General features: G+C 40.2%; 1 protein-coding gene across 2 annotated transcripts in view; it reads left to right on the forward strand.

Moving 5' to 3' along the window:
* The window catches only part of LOC100728286 (protein kinase C-binding protein NELL1), a 755,088-nt gene that overhangs the window by 366,284 nt on the left and 365,233 nt on the right, over positions 1-23,571 (forward strand). For both annotated transcript variants that reach the window (XM_063256788.1, XM_063256789.1), the window contains exon 13: positions 6,634-6,759. In XM_063256788.1, coding sequence (XP_063112858.1) covers positions 6,634-6,759 — 126 coding nt within the window. The remainder of the gene's footprint in view (positions 1-6,633; positions 6,760-23,571) is intronic.

Below are 23,571 nucleotides of genomic sequence, written 5' to 3' on the forward strand. Positions count from 1 at the left end.
ATCTAGATCTTAGAGACATATATGCCCATCAGCAGATGGATGGATAAAGCAAATGTGCTATTTGTACACAATGGAACACTACTCTGCCATAAAGAAAGATATATTTGAGGCTTTTGTAGAGAAATCAATGCAACTTGAAAACATGGTGTTAAATAAAATAAGCCAGACACACACATTTAAATATCACATAGTTTCTCTTATATGGATATGTAATACACACATGTGGGAGATTATTTTCAAATAGATGAGAGAATTAAAGATGGAGGTAAGGGAGGGAGAGGGATGGAGAGAAAGAATTGAAAGAGTAAAATGATGGAAACAGAGCTTTGCAAATGGGAAGGGGACCAACACTTGAAAGGAACAGGGAAACAAGGGAAGAATAGGCCTGGGGACTTAGGTCAGTGGTGTAACCACCTGCCTCCAAGCGTAAGATTATGAGTTTGATCCCCAGTACCACAAAAAAGGAAGGAGGAGGAATAGGATATAAAAAGAGGATTAAGCTATAATGTACACTTGTATCAGTTCTTCATGATGAATATAATCACCGTGCACTGCAACTAATAAATAAAAAAATTATGTGGGCATAAAATTTTAAAAAATCCCAAGTCACAGTGGAAGGTATCTATAGTTCTGATACACCCACCAACTGGCCATCACTGCTGTGTTTCTGTAGCCCACAAATCTCTGCAAAGTCAGATCAGTCTGGTAAAACTGCTGTGCAGATCATTTTACCACCCTCTAGAAACGTCCAGGGTTGTGCTGTTGTGTGTGTATCTGTTTGCTCATCCCAGTTGCCCTCAGTTTCCTGGAAAAATGCCTACTCATGTGACCTAGACACTGTTTCTAGCACCTTTTGAGAAGGCCTCTGGCTGTCTGCAGGCTTCTGCATGGAGAGGAGATGGCTCAGGAGAAATTATTCCAGTGGAGGCTTCTATGATGAGGGGACAGAAACACCGGACTCTGTGCAGAGTATCACAACCAGGGTGTAAGTGCCTTCTGGTCCAGCGCTCTCATTTTATATACTGGAAAACCACAATCTACAGAAAAAAGTGACCCGCCCAAACCCACAGTTAGCTACTAGAAACAACGAGAAGTTAGTGTGACTTCTTAGTGTCATTTCTAATGCCCTCAGTCCAGCAGTCAGCAAAGGACAAGTGTGCTGCTTGGGGTCAAGGGGCCTTAGTTGGATGGAATTCTAAGTACTGTACAGTCGCGTGTGAGGGTTGTCCCTGGAATTGGCAGGCAAAATTAGATGAAATGCAAATGATTATTAGGATGGAATATGGCCCAGTAAGTTGGTTTTCACCAGCACTCTGCTTTCCTTTTAAACTTACAGTAGGAATAGTGTATGACACTTCCCCCATGCAGCCCCTCCATTGTATTTTTATAAGAAATTCTTTCCTAGTAAGTCTGAATAAATCACATTATTTTATTGAGAGGATTCTTTACATACACTTCTGTATGCTCTCTAGACTCTGCACTTTAATGACAGTGATGCTAAATTTGGGTCTGAGTTTGCTCTGAACTTCTATGCAGGTGGTGGCTGATGGTATGTGAAGAACCATTATGCCACATCAAGAGTCATTGTGAAGACTGTAAATACACCTTTTAAAAATGGAAACAAAGTACTTTGCAATCCTGGGGATGTAAATCATGTGTTTTTATTATTTCCAAAGACCACCAGATGATAAGCTCTGATATTTCTAAGGTGACAAGCAGTTTATAAGAATAAATCACAACTGGAGCTCCATTACACTCCAGCTGATACATACAGCAATAAGGGTTATAAATGTTTATTCAGCAATATGTAACACTATTATAAAAACCTAGGCTTCTCTATTACTGATTTCCTATTCTATAGGAGACACCAAGCTCCTGTGAAAGGGGCCGTGCCAGGCTACGCATTCCCACTGCAAGCAGAATGCCCATATCTGCCTGCTCAGGGGCCTGGGGTGAATGGATTCCAATATGTGAAAATATTGGAATTTGATTAATAGAGCCAAGGAAGCAGTGGTGGATGGGTCCACACTAACACTTTAACCAGGATGGTACTCTGGAATAAATATTCTGAGGATGCTGCACACAGGCTTGTAGTTTGGAAGTCTGCTTGTTTTCCTAGCTATCATGGCACCTTGGGGCACAGTAAACATCGCCATAGCTCAGCAGTGTTACTGCATGTCAAAACTTCGCACGGCAGAAACTGCCAACTTCGGAGGTGGACTTCCTGGATGCAAATCCAAATTTTGTGTTGAATGGTTTTGTGCCTTGGGTTCTAAGTGATCTAAGAATCATTGTGACTCAGTTTATCCATCCTGGCATGGGGATACCGATCTTCTAGAGTAATCAAGTCTAAGTTGAATGATGAGATATTCTCTGTAGAGTCCCTAGCCCAGTGTCTGACACCTAAAAATCACAGGCACTTGGAATGTCAGCTGCCAGGCACTGTTTCTTTTTTTTTTTTTTTTTTTTTTTTTTGGTGCTAGGGACCAAACTCACGACCTCCTCACACTTGCCAGGCAGGCGCTTATGCCTGCTGAGCTAAATCCCCGGCCCCCAGGCACTGTTTCTTGTTCTGTTCTGTCTACAATGTACGTGCTAGTTAGCCGCTTGCTTATCTTAATAACTCTGTAGCTAAAGAGGTGCTTTTGAAGTCTGTTTGTATTATGTAGACTTCAAGCTCATTGTGGTTCTTCCTAGAAACTTTTTTTTTTTTTTTTTTTTTTTTTTTTTTTTTTGTAGGGAGGGCTGATTCAGATGTTTAGCTTGAGACTAAACTTGAATGGATTCAGCATCTGCCCTGAGCTCCAGACTTGGGCTTTTCCCTGTCTTGCCTTTGGTTTGGGTGACCGTCACCTTGGGAGATGCAGCACCTCAGCCCCCTGTTCAGCACCCAGGAGTTAGCTCAGGTCTGTGGTTACAGTCCCCATGGCTTTGTGGCCACTTGATCTCTGTCGCTGACACTGGTTTATTCTTCCAGCAGGAAATTGAGGTCTTTTTCCCCTACTTTGTAATTATCCATTACCTCTCAGAGTCTCTCTACTTCTGTGAACAAAGCAGCGTTGTCTTAGCTCACTTTAAAAATCAGTGTTTTCTCTTCTGGAGGTCATTTTCTTCAGGCAGCCCATGTCTCTGAAGATGCTAATTCTGTCTTGACTCTTGTAATCAGATTCCTTTTTGAAGCACTCCTGAATCCTGTTGAAACTATCTGCTGGGCTACATCTTCTGATACGAAGAAGCAATCTTTATTTTGGTGAATCTGTCACTCTGCCACCCTCTTCCCTATTCTGAAAGTATAAGTTTGCAGTTTCTTACATTTCTTTCATCTTCTAGAGACTCAGCTGAATGATTCTCCCATTTGTTAACCACCATTTATACTGGGCTGTGTCTTTTATATGTCCTTTCCTGATGAAGGATAAGCAGCAAAGATAAGATCATGGTAGTTTAATTTTCCAGTTCATTTTTCAGCTTTTTAGCTTCATTTTAGTTCTGCCAAAATTACAAATGGTGTGAACTGGAAACAAAATGTACTCTCAGCCAAACCATGCGAGCAGCAAGGATGTTTGACCACAGGGTCCGGGATGGTTGGCAAAAGACAAAGATTGGGTTAAATCTATATGAGCAATTCTTCTTGACGTTTTCTCAGTATCCCTTTGTCTATTTTTTGAAAACATCTTGATTCAAGTCCTTAGAATGCCATGAAACAAGGGGATGGCCTGTTTGATTTGCATCCAACTAAGTAACTTCTTCAAACCAGGGTGAGCTGGGAACTCTCAGTGGTTGCAGAGAGACCACAGGAGGGTCCTCTGGGAGGAGCAGACAAGGATCCTTGACAGGGACACAGTCATTGCTGTCAGCAGCCTGCTCGCAAGTTGTGGCTGGTGGGTGAAGACTGAATTACCTTCAAGGCAAGTCCTGCCTAGGCTCTCATCTTGCAGAATGTCTGGGCCCCTCAGCAGTACAAGGCAGACATTTGCGTGACTGTGTTCCTGTGAGGGAAAGACCAAGGTGATTTATGGTTTAGCATGTGCTGCTCAATCCATTGTCCTCACTGCAACTGGAGTGATACTTTACAAACAGAAATCAGATTGTGTCCCTGCCCTGATGAAAGTGCTGGCTTCTACATGTGACCCCCAGGACCTGGCAGGATGTGTCTTAACCTTGTCTTTTGAGTTACATCTCAAACAAGCACAGTTCCTGCGTGTAACCAAGTCTTCTGGAAGGTTCTCTGTTTTCTGTGTTGTTTCTCTCCCTTGTCTCTGTTTCACTTCTATTTCAGATCACAGATGGAGCATCATTTCCACAGAGAATATTTCTCTGACCCTCTGGGAGGTCAAATCCCCTTGTTAAAGGGTCTCATATCCTTTCTTGGAATTGTCATAGTTTTGTTTCAATCATTTGTTAGGCAGTTGAAACCTAGGATGGCATTTTGTTCATCACTTTGCTTCAGGACTTGGTAGCAGCTTAACTAATACTCTTTGGGAGTCATGATTAAGTGATTCTCCCCTTTCGTAAATCTACAGAGAAAAATTTAGTCTTCAAAGTGTCCTGGGTACCCATCTTCATTCTCTACTTGGTGAATTCTGATTTACCTTTTCAGATCAATCTTTGTGATCTTTTTCTTTGAGTTGCCTTTCACAGTTACCTTTGTAGTAGTCAGAGGAGGCTCAATGTCTTAACTCCATAAGAATACATTTCTAGGTTATATAACAGGTTCAACAGTTCAGCCAGGTGGCCAGTTTCTCACCTAGAGCCCCAGCAGGAAGGACTATTCAACTCTGCACTTCTGTGATGTGGAAGACAAGAATAGGAAAATGTGCTAAGCCAGATACTGGCTTGGACCTTCTACCTAGAAGTGATACTTGAGTGCCTGCGCTCAGATTCCATGCTCGGTCATATGGTCAGGCTTTTATTAAGAAAGAGTGGTGAGGTTCATTTGTATTCTCTGAAAATGGGTGAGATTTTATGGACATCAGTAATCCAGACCAAACTTTCCCAACACCTGGCTCCTCCTGGGTATCCAAACTGTTACTCTCAGTACTTCACTCTTTCTGCCCTTCTATGTTTCTTAATCTTAATACTCTGTGATTCCATCTTTTAGCTTGTGTGTTCTAGCAACATCACTGCAGTAATTCCTTGCTTCCCTCAGGATTCTGGCTCTGGGTTGGGTCCCCTGGACTCAACTGTGAGATGGAGACCAGCATAGGAAGTTGTTGATTACCTGAGTCCTGTCATCAATTTCTAGTGTTGTGTCTCATATCATGGTTACAAGACTCTTGCTATCCGTGGGTCTCTTTTTAAGATCTCAATGATACAAAAGTAGTTTTTATTTACAACCCTACCTAAGTCTTTAACACTGAAAATGGTCTGCTGTTATATCAGCGTGTTTTATTAGGAAACAAATCAATATATTTTTCTCTTAATAATAAATATAAAAATGAGTTTTCTAGTGATCCAATGTAGTCATTTTTATCCTTAGTTTCTGTGTATTAAGGGTGGTAGAACATTAGTGATTATCTTCACTGAAACCCTATTTGACAAACTAGCATTGTCAGGGAGTGTTTTTGAAGTAAATAATAGTGAATAAGACATTGGTCTATGAGTTCAATCCCAAAATACAGCATATCTGAGTGCAGTAGGTGATTTTGTGTCAGGTATTTAACTTCTTTGCTAGAATTTACAAATGTTTGTAGTTCATTCATTTTTATCAATTGCATTTTTATCAATTTGGATGATGTCTTCAAAGACACAGAACTTTAGATTCAGAACTGATCCTGAGAACAAACTGATGGGAATCGCGGGTACGGAGGGTAAATGCAAGTCATTGGCTGTTAAATAGTGAAGCCACAAACAGAGCTCACATTTTCCATCTTGGGTTTCTGTGCTATAATCTGCCTCTGTCATCATCCCTTATCAGCAATTAGAATAAAATGATCCTAAATCCATTTTTGAACTCATAATTTCCAGAAAAATATTCTGTCTACTGAAAGTTGTAAGTTCTTATCATAAACTTTTATGGAAAAAAGTAGATGGTACTCTGACTTCTGTGCCAAAGAGAACAGCAGTTTTTGTGGAGTCAGCCTGTTTTTCTATCACGTGGGCTGGGTCCCCAGGACAAAGGATGAAAGCACTGACTTGCGTTAGAACACAGCTGCTGTCTCTGTTCTCAACAGAGGAAGAAATGGCTGCAGCATCATTTCCTAATAGGTGGGTTAGAGTGTGTCTTGGCTCGACATGAGCAGAGAGGGGCTAGATTCTTTTGGTCTCTCTAATAAAAGCTTTCTATGTAGTGTAGATGCTCAATAAATATTAACTGGTATCAGCTCACGGGAGGCAGAACTCCTTGATTTTGAACCTTTAGCTACAATTGCCTCCTTGGTTAGAGATGAATAATTGATTTTGTCTTCATCCTTCCTGGACTCTTCACTGTTACGTCTCACATGCATTTTCCTAGAAGTACTTTTTGCTCAGGATAGGATCTAATGCACCACTTAACTTGTGCTTGGGCTTTGGTTTTACTGCGTCTCTTTTTTCTCTTGACTTCAGTAAGCATTCGCCTTTTGTAATTTCGTTGTAAGATGATCCCACTTTGTTTTAATTTCTTGACTAAACAGATATTCTTTTTTTTTCTTCCAGATATTGATGAATGTGCTGCTAAGATGCATTACTGTCATGCCAATACTGTATGTGTGAACCTGCCAGGCTTATACCGCTGTGACTGTGTCCTGGGTTACATTCGTGTAGATGACTTCTCTTGCACAGGTGAGCATGACAAAGCAATGTTTTCTAATTTGTTCCCTCTGCACCGTATCTGTATTGCTACATTTAGCACCTAGTATGCAAAAATACTTTTACTTAAATAACTCTCTTCCATAATTTCACCCCCACATTTGAAAGAGAACTAATAATATGAGAATGTTCGTCTGCATAACTGATTTCCACACCCAGTATTTCTGCCTGTGTACGTGTATGCATACATGTATGAGTGTGTGGTTTGAAATTGAAGTCCCAGTTGCCTATGGTAACACTGAGGAGCTTAGATATATGAGTTTTAAAAATAGATTCAGGCTATTTTTTCTTCCATTATAATTAAATGTTTTTACTACGTGAGAAATTAACTTTGAGAAAAATAGCATTACATTGAAGTAGGCAGCCAGAGTGCTTTTTGGTCAGGTATGGGATGGAAACGTTTGGCCTTTGACAATGGAGGACATTTTTTGGCCTTGAAATTAATTGGAGCTTGGATCATTTTATCTGCTGTAAGGGATTTCTTAGCTACACTTGTTCTTTTATAAAGTCTATAACTGGAAAAGTCACTGATTAGCATTTTATGGGGTTTGTTCTTTCCTGTATTCTTTTCGGTTTTGGAGTGGTCAATCTGCTGATTTCTTGGGCTCTAATGTTCCGGTATTCCAGTTAAACTCCTCATGCTTTGGCTGTTTGATAAGATGTTATCATTAGTGATGCAGGCAGTTTGAAAGCAGGATCCCTGTGATTTACAAGGAAAGTGTGCACAGTAAGACAGGCGCTTGACGGTAATGGGTAAGCACTCATTTTTGTGCCAAAAATTTCCCGTAGAGGCAAGACATAAAGGGAAAAAGTGAGATAACAAATGTCTCATGTGATTTCTATTACCTCACTAAAGGGGTTTTTATTTTCTTGATGTTGGCATGAAGCACACCTTGGGAAAAACATGTATTTGAAACAGAGAAGGCTTAAAGAGTGAAATACACTAATCTATTAATTTAACGGCTTGGATTAAGCACCTCATAATGCAAAGAGGTTAGGCAACTGTTTAAATGCCTTCGGAGTAAGAGTGAGTTGTTGGAAAGTTTAGGTGAGGTTTCTGAAGCACAGCTTCTGCCCAGAGGTGATGAAGTAGAGAACATTTTCCATTGTGCGATACTTGAAGTTTTCTCGCTGAGCAGAGGCATAAGATGTGGAACTAAATAGAATGTTCTCTAACTTGATAATGCGAGATCCTAAATTATTCGTGGATTGTCCTTTTCTTCTGAGCACACACCTTGTGTTTGCTTTGGATGACTATCTTGATTAGTTTTGGAGATTGGTTCACCTTAGGGGCAAGTTGCTGGACATTGACTTGGCTTTGAGTCTCTGAAGAGGTGATGCTGGCGATGAGGAAAGCAGGTGTAAGCAGGCAGCAGGGTCAGGGGAGTGAAGATGGCAAGATGCGTCAACCCCCAAGCTGAACAGAATCACTGTGCATCACACACAGGCCGTGGGCCTACAGTCCATTTCACTGTAGTTCAAAAATGGCTGTCACCAGGAGCCCACCACTAACAGATGCTGGCGGGGCTGTGGGGAAGAAGGATCCCTTCTCTGCTGTAGCTGGAAGTGTAGACTAGTTCGACCACTGGGGAAATCAGTGTGGAGATTACTCAAAAAAACTAAGATTGGAAATTCTATTCAATCCAGCTATTCCCCTTCTGGGCATCTTCCGAAAAGAATTAAAAACATCATACCACAATGATGTGCATCTATTTATAGCAGCACAGTTTGTACTAGCTAAATCTTGGAAACAACTCAAATGCCTGCCAACTGAGGAATGGGTAAAAAAGATGTGGTATTTCTATACAATGGAATATCACTTGGCTATAAAGAAGAGTAAACTTGAGGCTTACAGGTGAATGGCTACAACTTGAGGCCATTCTCATAAGTGAGATAAATCAGACTCACATATGTAGATATTGTATTGTCTCCCTAGTGAAAAAAATAGCTGAAAAAGTAATAATATCCAAAATGTTGAATAGATATTGTGATAATGAAAAAGAAAGAAAGCAATCAAAATGAAGGAACAACTGGGATAGGGGAACTGAGACAAGATAGAAGGAGAAATATTATATGTATATATATTTATTTACATGTATATATAAATACATATTTGTATATATATGCAAGATAGACAACTAAACTATTAATCTGTGTAAGTTCATCAAAAAGATCAGTGTTTTCATTGTTTGTTTGATCAGTTATCTCATTTGATCAATTATTTTAAAATATCATAATCTGAGCAAGTACCTTTAGTATTACAATATGAAATATATTAACTAGTATTAATTTGCTATTTTTTGAAATTTTACATTTTTTTCTTTTTTGTTTTGCTTTTCAAAGAAAAAAATGATAGTAAAAATGTCACATCCAAAGCTTCATAGATTACAGTACTGTTTTTTTTTTATCAGAAAAAACTTGCTGGTAAATCAGATAATAAAAGTGAAATTAAGCCGTGTTCCTTTGAATATCCCAAAACCTGCCTAGCAGGTCTGATGGGAGTCATGAGATGCTCGCCTTTGTTTCGATGTCTTTGCCATTTTTCTTCTTTTCACTTAGATAATTAGTTTCTTTTCCTTCCTCTTCTGTTCCCCAGAAAGGATATGTGACTGTGTCAGAAGTAGGGTTCCAGAATTTTTAATCCATCCAGGTGGAGATAGCCAGTTCTCACTTCAAGGTAGAAATAATTGAGACATTATAAATCAAATACAATATAAAATAAAATAAGGTATCAGGGCCTGGGATGTATTCTTAGGGGTTTTAATATCCTTGGGTTTAGGGCTGTGATGCAGCATTGAGGTCACATTTGCTCAGACTTACAAATGCTTTGAATGTGCAGTCAGGTTTGACGTTTACTGCTTTAGTGCAGAATAGAAGGAGCTGGCAGGTGGGAGAATATTACAGGGTAATGAGAAGGGAAAAACCTTCTTTTGAGGACTAGAGAAGAATTCCCCTAAGCTGTCACCAGTGACACGGAATTGAGGAACTAATGCAGGCAAAGACGTGAACAGCGTTTGAAGGAAAGGTCCTGTTTTCAGAGCTGCACTATGAACTCACAAGACACAGAGCAAGAGGGCGGCAGAGGTCTCTGTGGGAGATCCCGAGCCTTCTAGGATGGCCAGGCTGCTGCAGGACCTGGCTTCTACAGAGGCGTAGCTCATCTCCATGGTGACTTAGAGTGTCCCCTGGGCCAGGGCCAGATTACTCCCTCTCTGTCCATGCTGTGATTAATTGGAAATCTCTGGAGCCGTGATACACCCTGATGAAAGTAGAGAATGCTCGAAACAACCAAGAAATTTCCGTGGAAGAACAGGGGCTCTGAATTATTCATCAAACTGAATTGAAGAAATTATGGAAAGTTGTATTACTTGCTCAGACAGAGCAAGTCCTTTGGATCAGGTAGCTTTGCCCATCATGCACCATGTGAAAGTCAACAGAAGAGAACAAACTTAAGGGATCCCTCTAAAGAAAGATTGCAGTTTAGCTTCTTACATTAAGTTTAGTTTTTCCTCATGTACTAAAAGTAATAATGCTAAAATAATGCCAATGTGTAGTAAATCCAGGAAATATATCTTCAGGAGATTATCCCAAGTTTACCTTAAACTTCATGATAGAAATAAATCGGAAGGATATGTTGCATGTTTGGTCTTTTGTTGGGTGTAAGTGGCAGCTCTTTTGTATTTCAGCCTCTATTATAAAAACTCCAAATCACGTTAGGGGCTGTAGAACAGCTAGGATAAAATATGGAGCTTGCCCTAGGGATTTCGTGCACAAACCTATTAAGTACTGTGTTGCCCTTGACCCAAATTCATCATAAAAGGCTTGTTAATGTTTCTGTACACTCTATTATTGGAGTTGTGCATTTGGAATAACAATTAAATTTTACATAAGGAAGGCAGCTCATTATAATGCATTAGCATTTACAAAACTGTAGAGGCTAGTTTGGTAGCCCCACTGTCTCCCCATTTGGGTCAGAAAATAACTGGACATTTTTCTTTATCAGCCTAACGTTTTATATTATTTTTATCTTAAAGACTTAGTGCATACTTATGAGTAGTTTTTTCCATATATTTCTAAAGGACAGTGGAATGTCTTAGGGTCTTGTTTTCTTTCTTCAAGGTAACTGAGAAGAAATCCTGCATCTTCTCAAGTCTCAAAATTGCTGAAACAACTCTAAACTTCAGATCTTGGGATAAGCTGCTGGAAATAAATATTTCTAGACCTTTTGGTACATACTGTCAAGTTATCCCCAAGAAAGACTGTAATAGTTTCACTATCTCTTCCCAAATTTAGAAGGGAAATTACCATTCCTTCTTAAGACCAGTGATAACTATCAGAAATTCAATCCCAGTAGATTTCTTTTCACGTTTCATTGGCAGAAAGTAGCTTCGTGTACCTATTCATAAATGCATCTTGGGAAGATAAATAAAATTATCTTGAGTCAAGATGTATTACTTAGAGCAGTCGGCTAACAGGTCAAAACAAAATTCGAGTTCTGTTTCCAAAAAGAAAGTGTTGTGCATGTGTGCAGATTTGCAATTGTATGGGTCATTCAGAGCCTTTACTAGAATACATGCAAAACTTTCAAAATATTTATTCAAGTTTAGGCGTAATTAAACAATGCCAATTTGAATGAGAATTAGATACCAATTATACTAAATTTATATATGTGACTCTGTATATTATGTATTTACATATATATCTGTCACTTATTTGTGGAGATGTTTCAGGAAATAGGAGCTTTATGCATTGCTGATGAGAATGAAATTGTTACCATCTTTCTTGGGGTTAATTTGATAGTGTGTATCAAAAGTTCTGGGAATATTTATTTATAGCAATGTATCCCAATGAAAGTGTCAAGCAGAGTTGTTTACATCAGAAGATTTTGATTAATAAATGAAGCAAATGGCCATATTTATCAGAAAAAAACCAGCAGCAATCTCAGTATGCACTAATAGAGATTTAATAAAATTACAGTATATTCATGTAGTGCAATGTAGTGCATATTAAAACAATATTTAAAAGACTATTCAATATGTATTGAAAAATGCACTTTATGGTGTAAGATGTAAGGCATCTTATATATTATTTCCCAATTAAAACAGTAGAAAAATATTATGAATGAACCCCCATACATGTATATACAAGCATGTAGAAAAGACAGATTGCAAAATCTCCTCTTCAAACAAATAAACAGGTTACAAATAGCGACTGAGTAGGTTGTTATGCCCAACTCTTTTTCTCTACATTTTTTGTATTTTCAGATTTTCTGTGGCAAATGAGAACAGTGTAATAGACCTATGTTGTTTCATACTTAATAATGTTTCAATATTAAAAGTGCTAGTAAAATATTAGAAAACAGAAGCTGGACAAGGTTGACATTAAATGTTTATCTTTTTCTGAATCTCCTAAATACATCCCAGTAAATTAAAAAAAAAAAAAAAAGCTTATGATGTGAAAGTGCTAATACCGTTCCTAGGGGTCTGAGTTGAAGAGATTCATGGGAATCAAGGGAAGCTGAAAGGCTTTTATAGTTACCATGCTTAGATCACTTACTCTGCTGTACCATTAACTGGATGTTTTATAAACAATAGCAATTTATGTTTCATAGTTCTGGCGTCCAGAAAGTTCCAGAGCAAAGCACAGCATACTTAGGGTCCTGAGAGGGCTTGACCTCATAGACAGCTTCTTCTCCCAAGTTTTTATGTGACACAAGAGCTAAGGATCTGTTAGGGTCCTTCCTTAGTAACCTTTAGTCACCATCCAGAGGCCTTATCTCCTCATTTCACCAGTGCAAGGACAGTACGTCAGCATATGATTGTTTAGGGGAATGCCAACATCATTTATCATCGCAGATGCTGTTAATACTTTTTCCTTTGAGCACTTTGGCACTGCATGATTCGCAAGTCCTTCTGTCTGAGTTTCCAGAGTCAGGGTAGTTGGTCCAGATATTTCTGCACCAGGACCACGACAGCAAAGACACTGAGGGAGGCAGTAAATGCTGAAGATTTCCATGGCAAAGCAACCATGGAGGGAATATTAGCCAACACAGAGTATTGCTTTACTCCTGCCACTGACACACCAACTGAATGTCACTAAGTCAATACTTTTTGTTTTATACCTGAAGGGGTAAGATTAAACCAGCTCAATGGTTTTCAGCCAGATGAGCTGAGATTACAAATATGATTTCTTTCACAAAGTGTTGACATTCTTTTAAAAAAGGTAATTTTACAACGATTACTTTTCTAATTCTATGATTCTGTAAGATATGGTTCCTGACTGCTAGGAGATTATGGTCTTTTTGGGAGACATAAAATTTATATTTAAGGAGAATAATTTTATAGGGCACATAACTGAGTGCTAAATTGTGAGCCGCAGGCAGTAAACGCAATAGAAAAGAGCACAGAAGCCGGGAGAAAGGAGGACATTGATTAGGAAGTGTCACAGAGAATGTGTCTTCCACTGTCCCATAGGACACCTGAGAGGTTTGGGTTAATGTGAGGTGGAAATTAGGGTAAGACTGAGGCAGACAGGCCTGAGTTCCTTTCCCAACTTGGGTGTTTATTAGCAGGACCACCTTGGATAGATTCAGGGAAATGTATGCAGCTTTCTCTTAGGATCTTGTGAGAAGTGACTGAAAGAGCATTTGTGAAATGCTTAAAATAGAGCTCAGTGCAGAGCAAACACCCAGGAAAAGCCAGCTATTTCAGTCTCTACAGGTGAGGATTCTCGCTTGGGCAAATGGGGCATAAGAGCTAACGCAGAGCCATGTACCAGAAAGTGATGGAGCAGAAACAGGAAGGCAGGCCTTCCTACCCCAGAGATTCAATCTACCTGCACCGGAGATTTTTAAAATTTTTTTCCGTGCCAGGATTCAAACTCATGACCTTACGATGACAGGCAGGCACTTGTACCACTGAGCTAAATCTCTGGGCCCAGGAACCCCTTTGAATTTGCCTTTAAGATGTGAATGTGATGTGGTCCCCTAAGCTGAGTAAGCAGTAGCCACTTTTAGAATGAAAGCGAATCCTGGAGCCAAGAGAATATATGTGGAGCCCACAGCTTTAACACTTAGGAGCTTTGTGGTGCCAGGCAGCTTCCTCCGTGTTCCCTGGCTCGATGTATGATCTCAAGAGAGAATGAAGTGAGGTTTAAACTTAGGAGAATGCCCATCCCGTGCCATAGCTGACGGTAATGTTGAAGCTCTCACATTTGCTCACCAGATTTACCTCTTTTTTCCTTCCTTACTAAACAGCTGTTGAAACACTTAAGAAGACACCAAGGAGCAGGGTGTGTGGCATTCACCTGAAATGTCAGTACCCTGGAAGTCAGGGACAGGAGGGTTTCAAGTTCCAGCCCAGTCTCTGAGAGTGAGTGACAGGAAGACCCTGTCTCAGTGACAGAGCTGTGTGCCAGGTTCGGTGTCCAGTACAGAGGAAGGGGGAGAGAGCACTAAGATAGTGTGGGGACACCTGGAAAGCAACTTGCTTCAAGAATAGATCATCTAAATAGATCATGTCCAGACCTTCTGGGGACAGGAGCTTGTAGGGAGATGCTTTAGGTCTATGATCTGTAATGTTTTTGGTACCTGGGAACAGTTTTATGGAAAATGGTCCCTCATGGACTGAGGTGAGGCATTGGTTTTTTTTCCAGATGATACAATCACATCACATTTAGTCTGCACTTTCTTTCTTGTATTATCACATTGTACGTAAAGAAATAACAATACAACTCACCATAATGCGGGATCAGTAGGAAATCTGAGCTTGTTTCCTTGCAGCTAAATGGTCCCACTTTGAGGTGATGAAAGACAGTGACATTCAAAGTGTGTTGCTTATGTCCATCCTGCTCTGTAACCTCCTTTCACTTTCTGCTGCTGTAGCTAACTCTGCTTCACAAAGATAACACGCTGGAAGTGGAAGCGGGCTCTTCAGTGCTCTTGTGGCAGTCTCAGGACATTCTGCCTTGACTTTAATATAGAGCATTTGGATATTTTCAGTTGTCTCTAGCAAAGTTTTAAGGCCACTGTCCTTTGTGATCTCAGGCAATTGATCCTTTTTAGGACAAAGTTGACTCACTTAGATTATTCTCAAGGGAGTTACAGATCCATTCATTCCTTGTTCTGGATCTGTTCTGATTGGGAAGTAATGTTCAAACCCTTTGACAGCTGAGATAGGCGATCATGCGCCAGCTGGGAGGAAGAAAGTCCTGGCTCAGTCTCTTTAGAAATCTCTGCTAAGGTTTGAAACATGTCAGAAATTTGAATAGTCACTCATACTCCCATAATTCCAGTTTGAATCCGAATGAATCCACTTTATCTGCTAGCTTTAACACGGCTGTCTTTCTTCCCTGAAGTGACAGATTAGTTCACTAAGAAAGGTAAATAGGTCACACCAGTAAACAAGTTTTGGAGCTTGTTCTATCACTGGAATGTTCTGCCAGTGGTAACTGTTTATAAAAGAAATCTCCTTGGTGGCTCTCACAGCTCAAAAACTCTGGCCAATGATCCATCTTTAGAAAACCATGTGATTTCTGTGAATGACAAATGACGTGTGCTGTGTGTCCATTTTACAGAGCTGTGTGAACAGATGTAAGTTAAGTCCATGTTCTAGTCAAAGACTACAAGGAAAACAATTATGTACAGGGCACATGATTTATAGTAGTATTTTATGATAGTCACCCAGAGTCAAATACAAGAAGTGCAGGAGATCAGTCCACACACTTAAGACCTAGAGAATCCAGCCAAGAGCCTGGATCCCACAGCAATGTCCTACATGAGTCCAGTTGAAGACCCCAGAGCCTGTGTTAATGCCTCCCATGGGTCCTACTGGAGGCCTAGAGCCCATGACAATGACACATGCAACTCTGTTTCATGGATCTGTCCTGGGAAGGCCCCAAGGTCAGCAATGGAAGCTACAAAGTCTGTACCAGTGGGATCTATGCCAGTAGCCTGAGATTTCCACAGTGGAGTGAAGAAGAAACATTTAAAATAAGGGCGGGGTTCTCTGAAAAGTGCCACAGCATCCTGAGCAACAACGAAGTCCCAAGATCCTCAGAGGATAACAACTAAGTACATTCCAGGAAGCCAGCGTGAGAAGTTTCTCCTGGAGATTAAACAGCACCTCTTCCCCTGCAGAGCCAGGAAGCTATGCTCAAAGTAAGGACCAGAGCTCCTGCAAAGTGAACTACGGTCATTCTTAGCAACGAGTAGAGCTCCTCCAACGTTAATAGCCGAATTCATATCAGAGAAGTGAGCCTGACAAGCTCCTCCAGGAGAATCAAGGGCTTCAAACAACAATAACACTTAGGAAAACCCTCAACGCAGTGGAGAACCAATGACACTAAATGTCCTCTCCAGGTCTCAATTTTATGCTGGTAACTTTCCTCAGGTGTAGATCAGTTGGCTGATCTACATTTAGCACCATGCTGATCCAGTTCAGCTAGTGTTTAAGTTGACCAAAAGTTTTTAATCCACCTCAGTCCATGTACATGGCTGATAAGTTAATCATATCCTACACAACAATGTTAAGTTCAGTGGCATTCTTCAGATAGCCAACATTTCCCTATGGATGATAGAGGGTGTAGACTCACATTCCAAAACAAGCTTTTTGAGTTGAGTAGTGAAACCAGAAAAGTGTTTGGTCATAGCAGCCAGTTTGTCTGTGTGTTTACCAGTGAAAAATTCAGATTTCCTGGTAAGGAATTATTCAGAGACTCAGATAGTCCTGCAATGGTAATGTTGCTGGGGAAAAGAAGTGCTCATAACATATTCTTATGCACATGGTCCTGAAAAAATAGGTCACACTACAACAAACACAGTCATCTCGCCATCATTGGTGGGCCCATCAACCTGAATTTTGTAATCCTTGCTAACAACTGTGCTGTCTGCTATTTCCCCTATTTGTCTAGTTATGGTGCTAAGCAAAAGGGGAACACATGACACTGAATGGCAACCTCTCTGAAAATTTCATGACGAATGTCCTTCACGGTATCAGGATCAACTCCTCCCCCCATGCCGCAGGAAAGGGGTTCTCAACTTTTGCCATGTGGTTAGACAGTAGAAATTATGTTCTCATTACAGGCATATTTGGTGAACTGATATCCTTTAGTAACTACTTCTGTTGTTTTGTTCAATGTTTAGGTTTTTTTTTTTTTTTTCTTTTGAAAAACTCCAAAAGTTTGTCTTTTAATACAGTGTTCTTGGCTTTCATGGCAGCAGGTAAGAAATTCAGTGCCCGCCTCCCATGACTGCTAACTAGGCCTTCCTATTTAACTTGACAGGGCTTAATGGAACATCTCTAGAGTCAGGGGTAGAAAATCTCTAAGTAACCAGGGAGCTGACAGTACCTGCTTTTCATTTTACATTTTTACATCTATGGTTTCCCCATTTCCCTGATGTTGCTAAATAATCCAGAAAAGAGAAGAGTACAAGAGCCTGCCTTCCTCATCTGGGGAACGAGCACTGTGTACTCTGTGATTGCTCCCTGAATGCCAGCGGTGTCTTGGAAGAAGGTCATTATTTTATGTCTGCTGAGTGGCAGTGGGTTCTCTGGGGCTTTGGAGCCCACTGGCTTTGTTCTCATAGCTGGACCAAAGTGAGGACTGTGTGTGTGAAGTACACAGAGGTGCTGCTGTCACCTTGTGACAGACCCTCACGGGGCCGCTCAGCCGCAGATAAAAGATGGATGGTGATAGTGAGCTGAGAAGAAAGGTCATCCTAGGACACATCTTACGGCATCAGGAGGTTGTCTTAGAACCCACATAGTCACAGGCTGAGCTGTCACCCTGAGCTTCAGGAACCAGCATGAGCTGGTCGCAGAGGACAGATATCAGGGTCTCTACGTTGGACTTTTTTCTTGTACAATGAGGAAGTGCTTACCTAACAGTTGAACTGACTCACTTATTATATTCTAAAAGTCATCCCTAAATGAAGGCAGATACTAATACCGTGTAATAGTAAATTCAGAAGCTGGTCTCTGGAAAGAATTGCTTGGGTCATTCATGTAGAAGCAATGTTAGTATCTATATAGTAGGCAAATAATTTGGGCCAACAATCAAGATGAATATTGAATTTTTGGGAAATGGAATGTGGCAGAGAGGAAACAATTGGGATTAGCTACTAAAGAAGTTTGTTTTAATCCATACTAGTACGATACATGGCCTTGGATGAGACATTTGAACTTTTTGGGCTTCAGTTTTATCATATGTGAGAGACAATTAGATTGTAAATGGACTTTTAGAAGCTGTATTAAACTTTTCTTTCCTTTAAGCCAAGCAGAATAAGCTCTCATCTTCTCCACCGTGACCACTTTAAATAATGATAGACACTTAATTGCTCATTTTTTAAAGTTTTACTTTTTTTTTTCCTTTTTATTGGTACTGGGGATTGAACTCATGACTGCCTGCTTGCAAGGCAGGCGCTTATGCCACTGAGCTAAATCCCCAGCCCCTATTTTTACTTTTTGATTTAAAAACATGTATTAATGATTTGGAGCTTTAAAATTTTGCTGTGTAAAGCTTAATTTTTAAGGGATACTTTCAGTTTTATACTTAAGTTTTTTCACAGGTGTTTTGAAGGTACACAGGGACACCTTTCTGACACACCCTTTGTTTGCTGGGTGTTTGTTTCTGGAATATTTCAGGAAATATATGTATATCCACTCAGAATGTAGTAGTGTCTAACAGCAATTACCGAGTTATGGCCTAGAATTGTCACACAATCAGAGAATCTTTGCATGTCAGGCAATTTCTGTGAAGGAAAACTGGAGACAGGGTCAGGATGAACGGGCATTGTCCCCTTGCATGTGCTTGTCCTGCTGAGACTGTGAGACACTTTGGGGCGCTGGCTGGCCAGTGTCGTTCCTCTGGGATTTACCTTGCTTTTTGTTTACACTGGTGCCTGCAGAGTCAAGGTTGTTCAGTAATTGTCTGACATCTCGACACTGGGCCCACTGAGTACCTTTCCTCAAACACTGGCCTGTGTAGGAGGCAGGAAGTAGGGAGTTGCGATGCAGGTGATGGGTGATTCTGAAAATACCGCAAGTATTAGAAGTTTTCAAGTCTCAGTTTTATAAAAGTAGTTTTCTTATTTTGGCCAATGTGTTTTGCATACTGTTCTTTTATTATTTGGCCTAAGGAGAATGGAGATCTCTGCTTCAACAATCTATTAGATGCAGAATAATTTGAAAATAATGCTCTAAACTGCAGTATTTTCTCTAAGTACAAACAATTTTAAAGAAGGAAAAAGTTCCTGTGGTTGGGAGCAATTTATAATAATACTACTGTGACTGTTCTTATTATCAGTTGGGTTGGTGCCCACTTTCTCCAGTACAAATCTGCTGTTGTGCACAATGACAATTTAATCATATGCTTAAGATGACACATCTTCAAATCCAAATTGTAAAATCAACTCTTTTAAAATTTAAGCAACAAAGAAGCAAAGCAAACAAGGAAGTAAACTGGACCTATCATTAGATACAAAAATTCTCTACAATTAAGCTAGCTCATTAGTAGTTTGGGACAATCTGATTGATTGTCCTAGTGTTTCAAGGGGAATGGAGTGAGGAATAGAGTAAGGCCATCTCGTCCTCCTGCTAAACGCCTGGTGAAGCCGTCTTACAAGTTGGTGGAAACGCTGAACTGGTTCCACATGAGAGTCAGATAGGAGACAGAGATGTGAGCCATGCTGAAACAGATATATGAGTTGAGATGAGGTGTGTAGGGTCGTGTGTGTAAGACCAGTGTCCTTGGAGGAGGCCAGAGTCCTGGAAATGAAAGAAACAAAAAAGTTGTAATAAAATGAAGAGATTACAAAATGGAACTAGTAGCCAGGAAGAGTAATGGTTGGCTGTATTGTTATAGGATCACACAGAAGCACAGCAGGATCAGGCATGAAGCATTCCATTATGTTTGACAAGAGGAAAGTGATTGTCAGTGTTCCAAAGAGCAGAATCATTGCTGTCTCCAATAGCAGAATTTAAAAAAAGATCTTTTGATGGAAAATTGGACACACAGTAGAATCTGGAAATTTTGGCAGTCAAAAGATTAAAATGAATTGGAGAGAAATGTGAGGGAACAAGTTCAAGTAGTGAAAGGCATTTTGTCCCCTTCTTCTGGCTTCTCAGATGCAGACTACTTGAGGACATGTGGGATGTAGAGGAGGATCTAGGATGCTGTCCAGGAAGGCATCACTGGAGATGGGGAGGATGTGGTAGATGAGCTGGCTCTGGGAAAGTGACTGGACACTTTCTCTTCTGAGTCTGAAAACACTGGTAGAAGGCTGGAGGCAGGCAGAGAAACCTCTGAGGAAAGGCAGGCATTTGGGCTTGTGCTTACCCGGCAGCGACTCACTCTGTCTCTCCACTGAGTACATTTTGTGTGGAACATTTTCCGGTCTCCACCTTTCAGAACCCATGAGAATGAGACCTACCCTATGTAAATAGAAATGTAAGGTTTTCCCTGGAGGCACCTTTGAAATATGGTATGTATTTCACGGCTCTGTCACATTCCTTCTGCTTAGCTTTGTGAAGGTGTTTTGCTCTGAAAGTGAAGAGAACCTGGCTGTATTGTTAAGCAGCAGAATCTGGGGCTGAAAGCAATTCTTATTCTCTCACTGATTTGGGGGGAAGTCTGGTAATTGCTCTCTGTCTCCACGTCTGCAATGCTGGTTTAAAACTGGCCTTCTCTTCCCTAGGACATTTGGGGGGACTCCAAAGTTAATGTTGTATAAATCAACATGAGGTTCCAAACATGAAGAGCTATCATTACCCACCTACTAGACACGATGACACGCATAATGGTGTATTTATTGCCTCATATTCATTTCCATGGCAATAGCTTGCGCTTTTAAAGAGATTATGTGTTCTGTGCTAGAGAAAAACCAGAGGAAGACTATTTATCCCCCAGAGACCCATCAGCAAGAAAACAAAATCTAAACATATGGTTTATTTTGACCTAAATAATGTTTCAGATATGGAGTTTGTTGTGAAATTTTTTTCTTGAAAGTAAAATGTGCCCCCCTGTCTTGCTGGGAAACTCTATAAAATGAAGACAAGACACACAGGTTTTTAAAACATGCTGCGTTTGGGAGGACAATGTGAGGTTTGAAATCTGGCTGCAAATAGCTTTGCTTTATCAATCAGTGGTTAGCAGCTTTCACAGTCACATTTGAACAGTAATGTCAAGGATGTGCTGAATTCTAATTCAGAATATATAGTTCTTGTTTGAAAGCAAAGCCAGTGGAGGTGCAGTGGTTTCTTGATTGTGTCTACTTGAGACATTTAGAAGCTTAACTAAATGGGTTTAGCAACTCTACACCCTGGGGTGTAGAAGACCCATCCTAGGGTGGCTCATCACCAGGAGGTATAAAAGAGAAGGAGGAAGGACAAATGCATTCCATTCTTTGGAGAAGCTCCAGTCTTCTCCTTTGGCTTGGACATCATCTCCTGGCTTCCAGTGTAGACTCTTCAGCTTTCTGGCATAGATTCTTCAGCCTTCCATGTGAAGCACTAGGCTTCTGTCACAGATCCATCAGCCTGGTGCTCTGGACTTGCACTGGACCCTGGGGTGAACTACAGACCTTGGATTGACTCCTTGGCCTCCAGGGTGCAGATACCCTCTGCACGCTTCATCGGACTCTGGCTGACCATCTTAAGCCAATCTTGTCATTTTTTTATACATCTGTACGTCTTGTGTTGTATTTGTTTTCTCTAGTAAAATTGAGTAATACAGGAGGCATCTTTCCTCTTTGAGTGTGAGAAGTTTCTTCTAAGGAGCTCTTGTGCCAAAGCCTTTGCATTACTGCAGATCCCAGAAGGCAGGTACTCTTATAGAAATTCTCGACTCTGTTTGACTAAACCTATCTCACAAAGATGCAACTTCTTGTGCAAAGTTATTCTGCAAAAACCTGCTTGACAACTATGTCAGAAGATCTTTAGGACTTGGCTTCTTTCTTTTATTTCCATCTCCCTCCTGTGACATCCATCAGGACAAGCCTCTTGCAAGCTAATGCTTTCAAGACGAATCTCTATAGCAGCCTTACCATTCACAACCAGAGGACAGAGTGGATCCTCTACTAGAAAGTGTACAAGCACCTGGCTTACACTTGTAGTGTGCCACAGAGCCTGGTGCCTGCATGTAAATGTCCTAGTGAAAATCAAGAAATGTGTAATAAAGTAAAATGTATGATAGGGAGAGGGGAATAAAACCCATTAAAACAGACATGGTCATTTGTTTCTCAAAGCCAAAATCTATTGAAGGAAAATAGATAAGCAAATTGTAATCATCTGATACGTGCTATGAGATGAGAATGGGAACTTACGGGTTTAGTGAGATCACACCTAGAAAGTATTTGGAACTGTTGGACATGTTAGAACAGCTATTAAGGTTCTTTTGTTATTATTATTTCAACACATGGAAGGCTTGAAGGTGTGGAGTTAAGGTGGATTGATTGAGTTGGGAGCCACCCAACTGTGAAGCACCCACTGTGAAGCACACTTCTGGATGGGTACGGTTTGTTATGAGATGTGAACTCAGAGCCTGTCTCTTGTCTCTCTCCCCTTTCTCTCTGGGATTGGTACCCTGATCTACAGATTGCTTTCAATGAGCTAAGTGTTTTTGCTGCATCCTGACTTTCCACCATGAGGTTTCTATGTTGAAGCCTGCTAACCATGAACTGAATCTTCTGAAACTGGGAACCACGTTAAACCTTCCTTCTTTTAGATTATGAGTGTTTGGTATTATCTTGGTTGCTTTTCTGTCATTGCTGGGGCAAAATATCCTGGTACCCAAAATTAAGGAAGGAAAGATTTATTTAGCTCATTGTTTGTGGAGGCTTAAGAGGCATAATCAGTTGGCTCCAAGGCAGAGTGGCAGCAGCCAACTCTTCAAGGCAGCAGCCAACAAAAGCAGCCAGAGCAAACATGTCTCAGAGATGGGAAAGCTCAGTGTCAGGGAGACCTGATGGCTGTCTCCATTGACTGTCATTAGCATAATAGTGCAACTGTGCAGTTGAGGTATTTATTTCATCATGTAAATATCCTGTATGATAAAACTTACCCAGTTACTTATTTTCTATTCAGATTGTTACTAAAGAAGAGAAATAAGGATTAAAATTATTTAGTTTCAGATTTTAAAGATACTGATATTTAGATGTAAATATTGAACTGAAGACTGTAAAGTTAGAAGTTCAGTGATCATGTAGCTGTTATCCTTATTTTATGAATGAAAAAACCTGAGACCTAGGAATGTCACCTTATTCCCAGTTTGTGTAGTTACTTGGTGACAGAAGTGGAACTTGAAGCATGATCAAACTTTCGCTGATGTTATTAAATTTGAACATACCCAACTGTTGTTTCCCAGATTTTATGTAAAACTTTTCTCTGTTTTTAACATTGAAGAAAATTCATGGATGATGATTTTATAGAGCCTAAAAAGTAGTGTACTCATATCCCAAAATACAGAGGAATTAAATGGTTTGGAAGATTACTTTTCACAGATAAAAGAGGCCAATTTTGTCATTTTGAGAAATTAAGAGATTCAATTTTGTTCCAGCTTGTATTCATATAAACATCCCTTGTACACATATTATATTTGCAGAGAAAAATCTTTCTTGATTCACTGATCTTGAAAAATCTACTTTGAGTTCTCAAAGCTCAAAAGAAATGAAAAGTAAAGAAAAAATCTAACTTTTTTAGTCCTTGATAATTAATTTCTCCTTCAGAACCAGATCTGAAGCACTGTGCCTTTGTTTTTCTCTGTAGGCTTTCTCTCAGCATTTTCAGCTGA

The sequence above is a fragment of the Cavia porcellus genome, unplaced genomic scaffold, assembly GCF_034190915.1.
Source record: "Cavia porcellus strain 051 isolate PalLab524CR breed Dunkin Hartley unplaced genomic scaffold, mCavPor4.1 scaffold_9, whole genome shotgun sequence".
Lineage (NCBI taxonomy): Eukaryota > Metazoa > Chordata > Mammalia > Rodentia > Caviidae > Cavia > Cavia porcellus.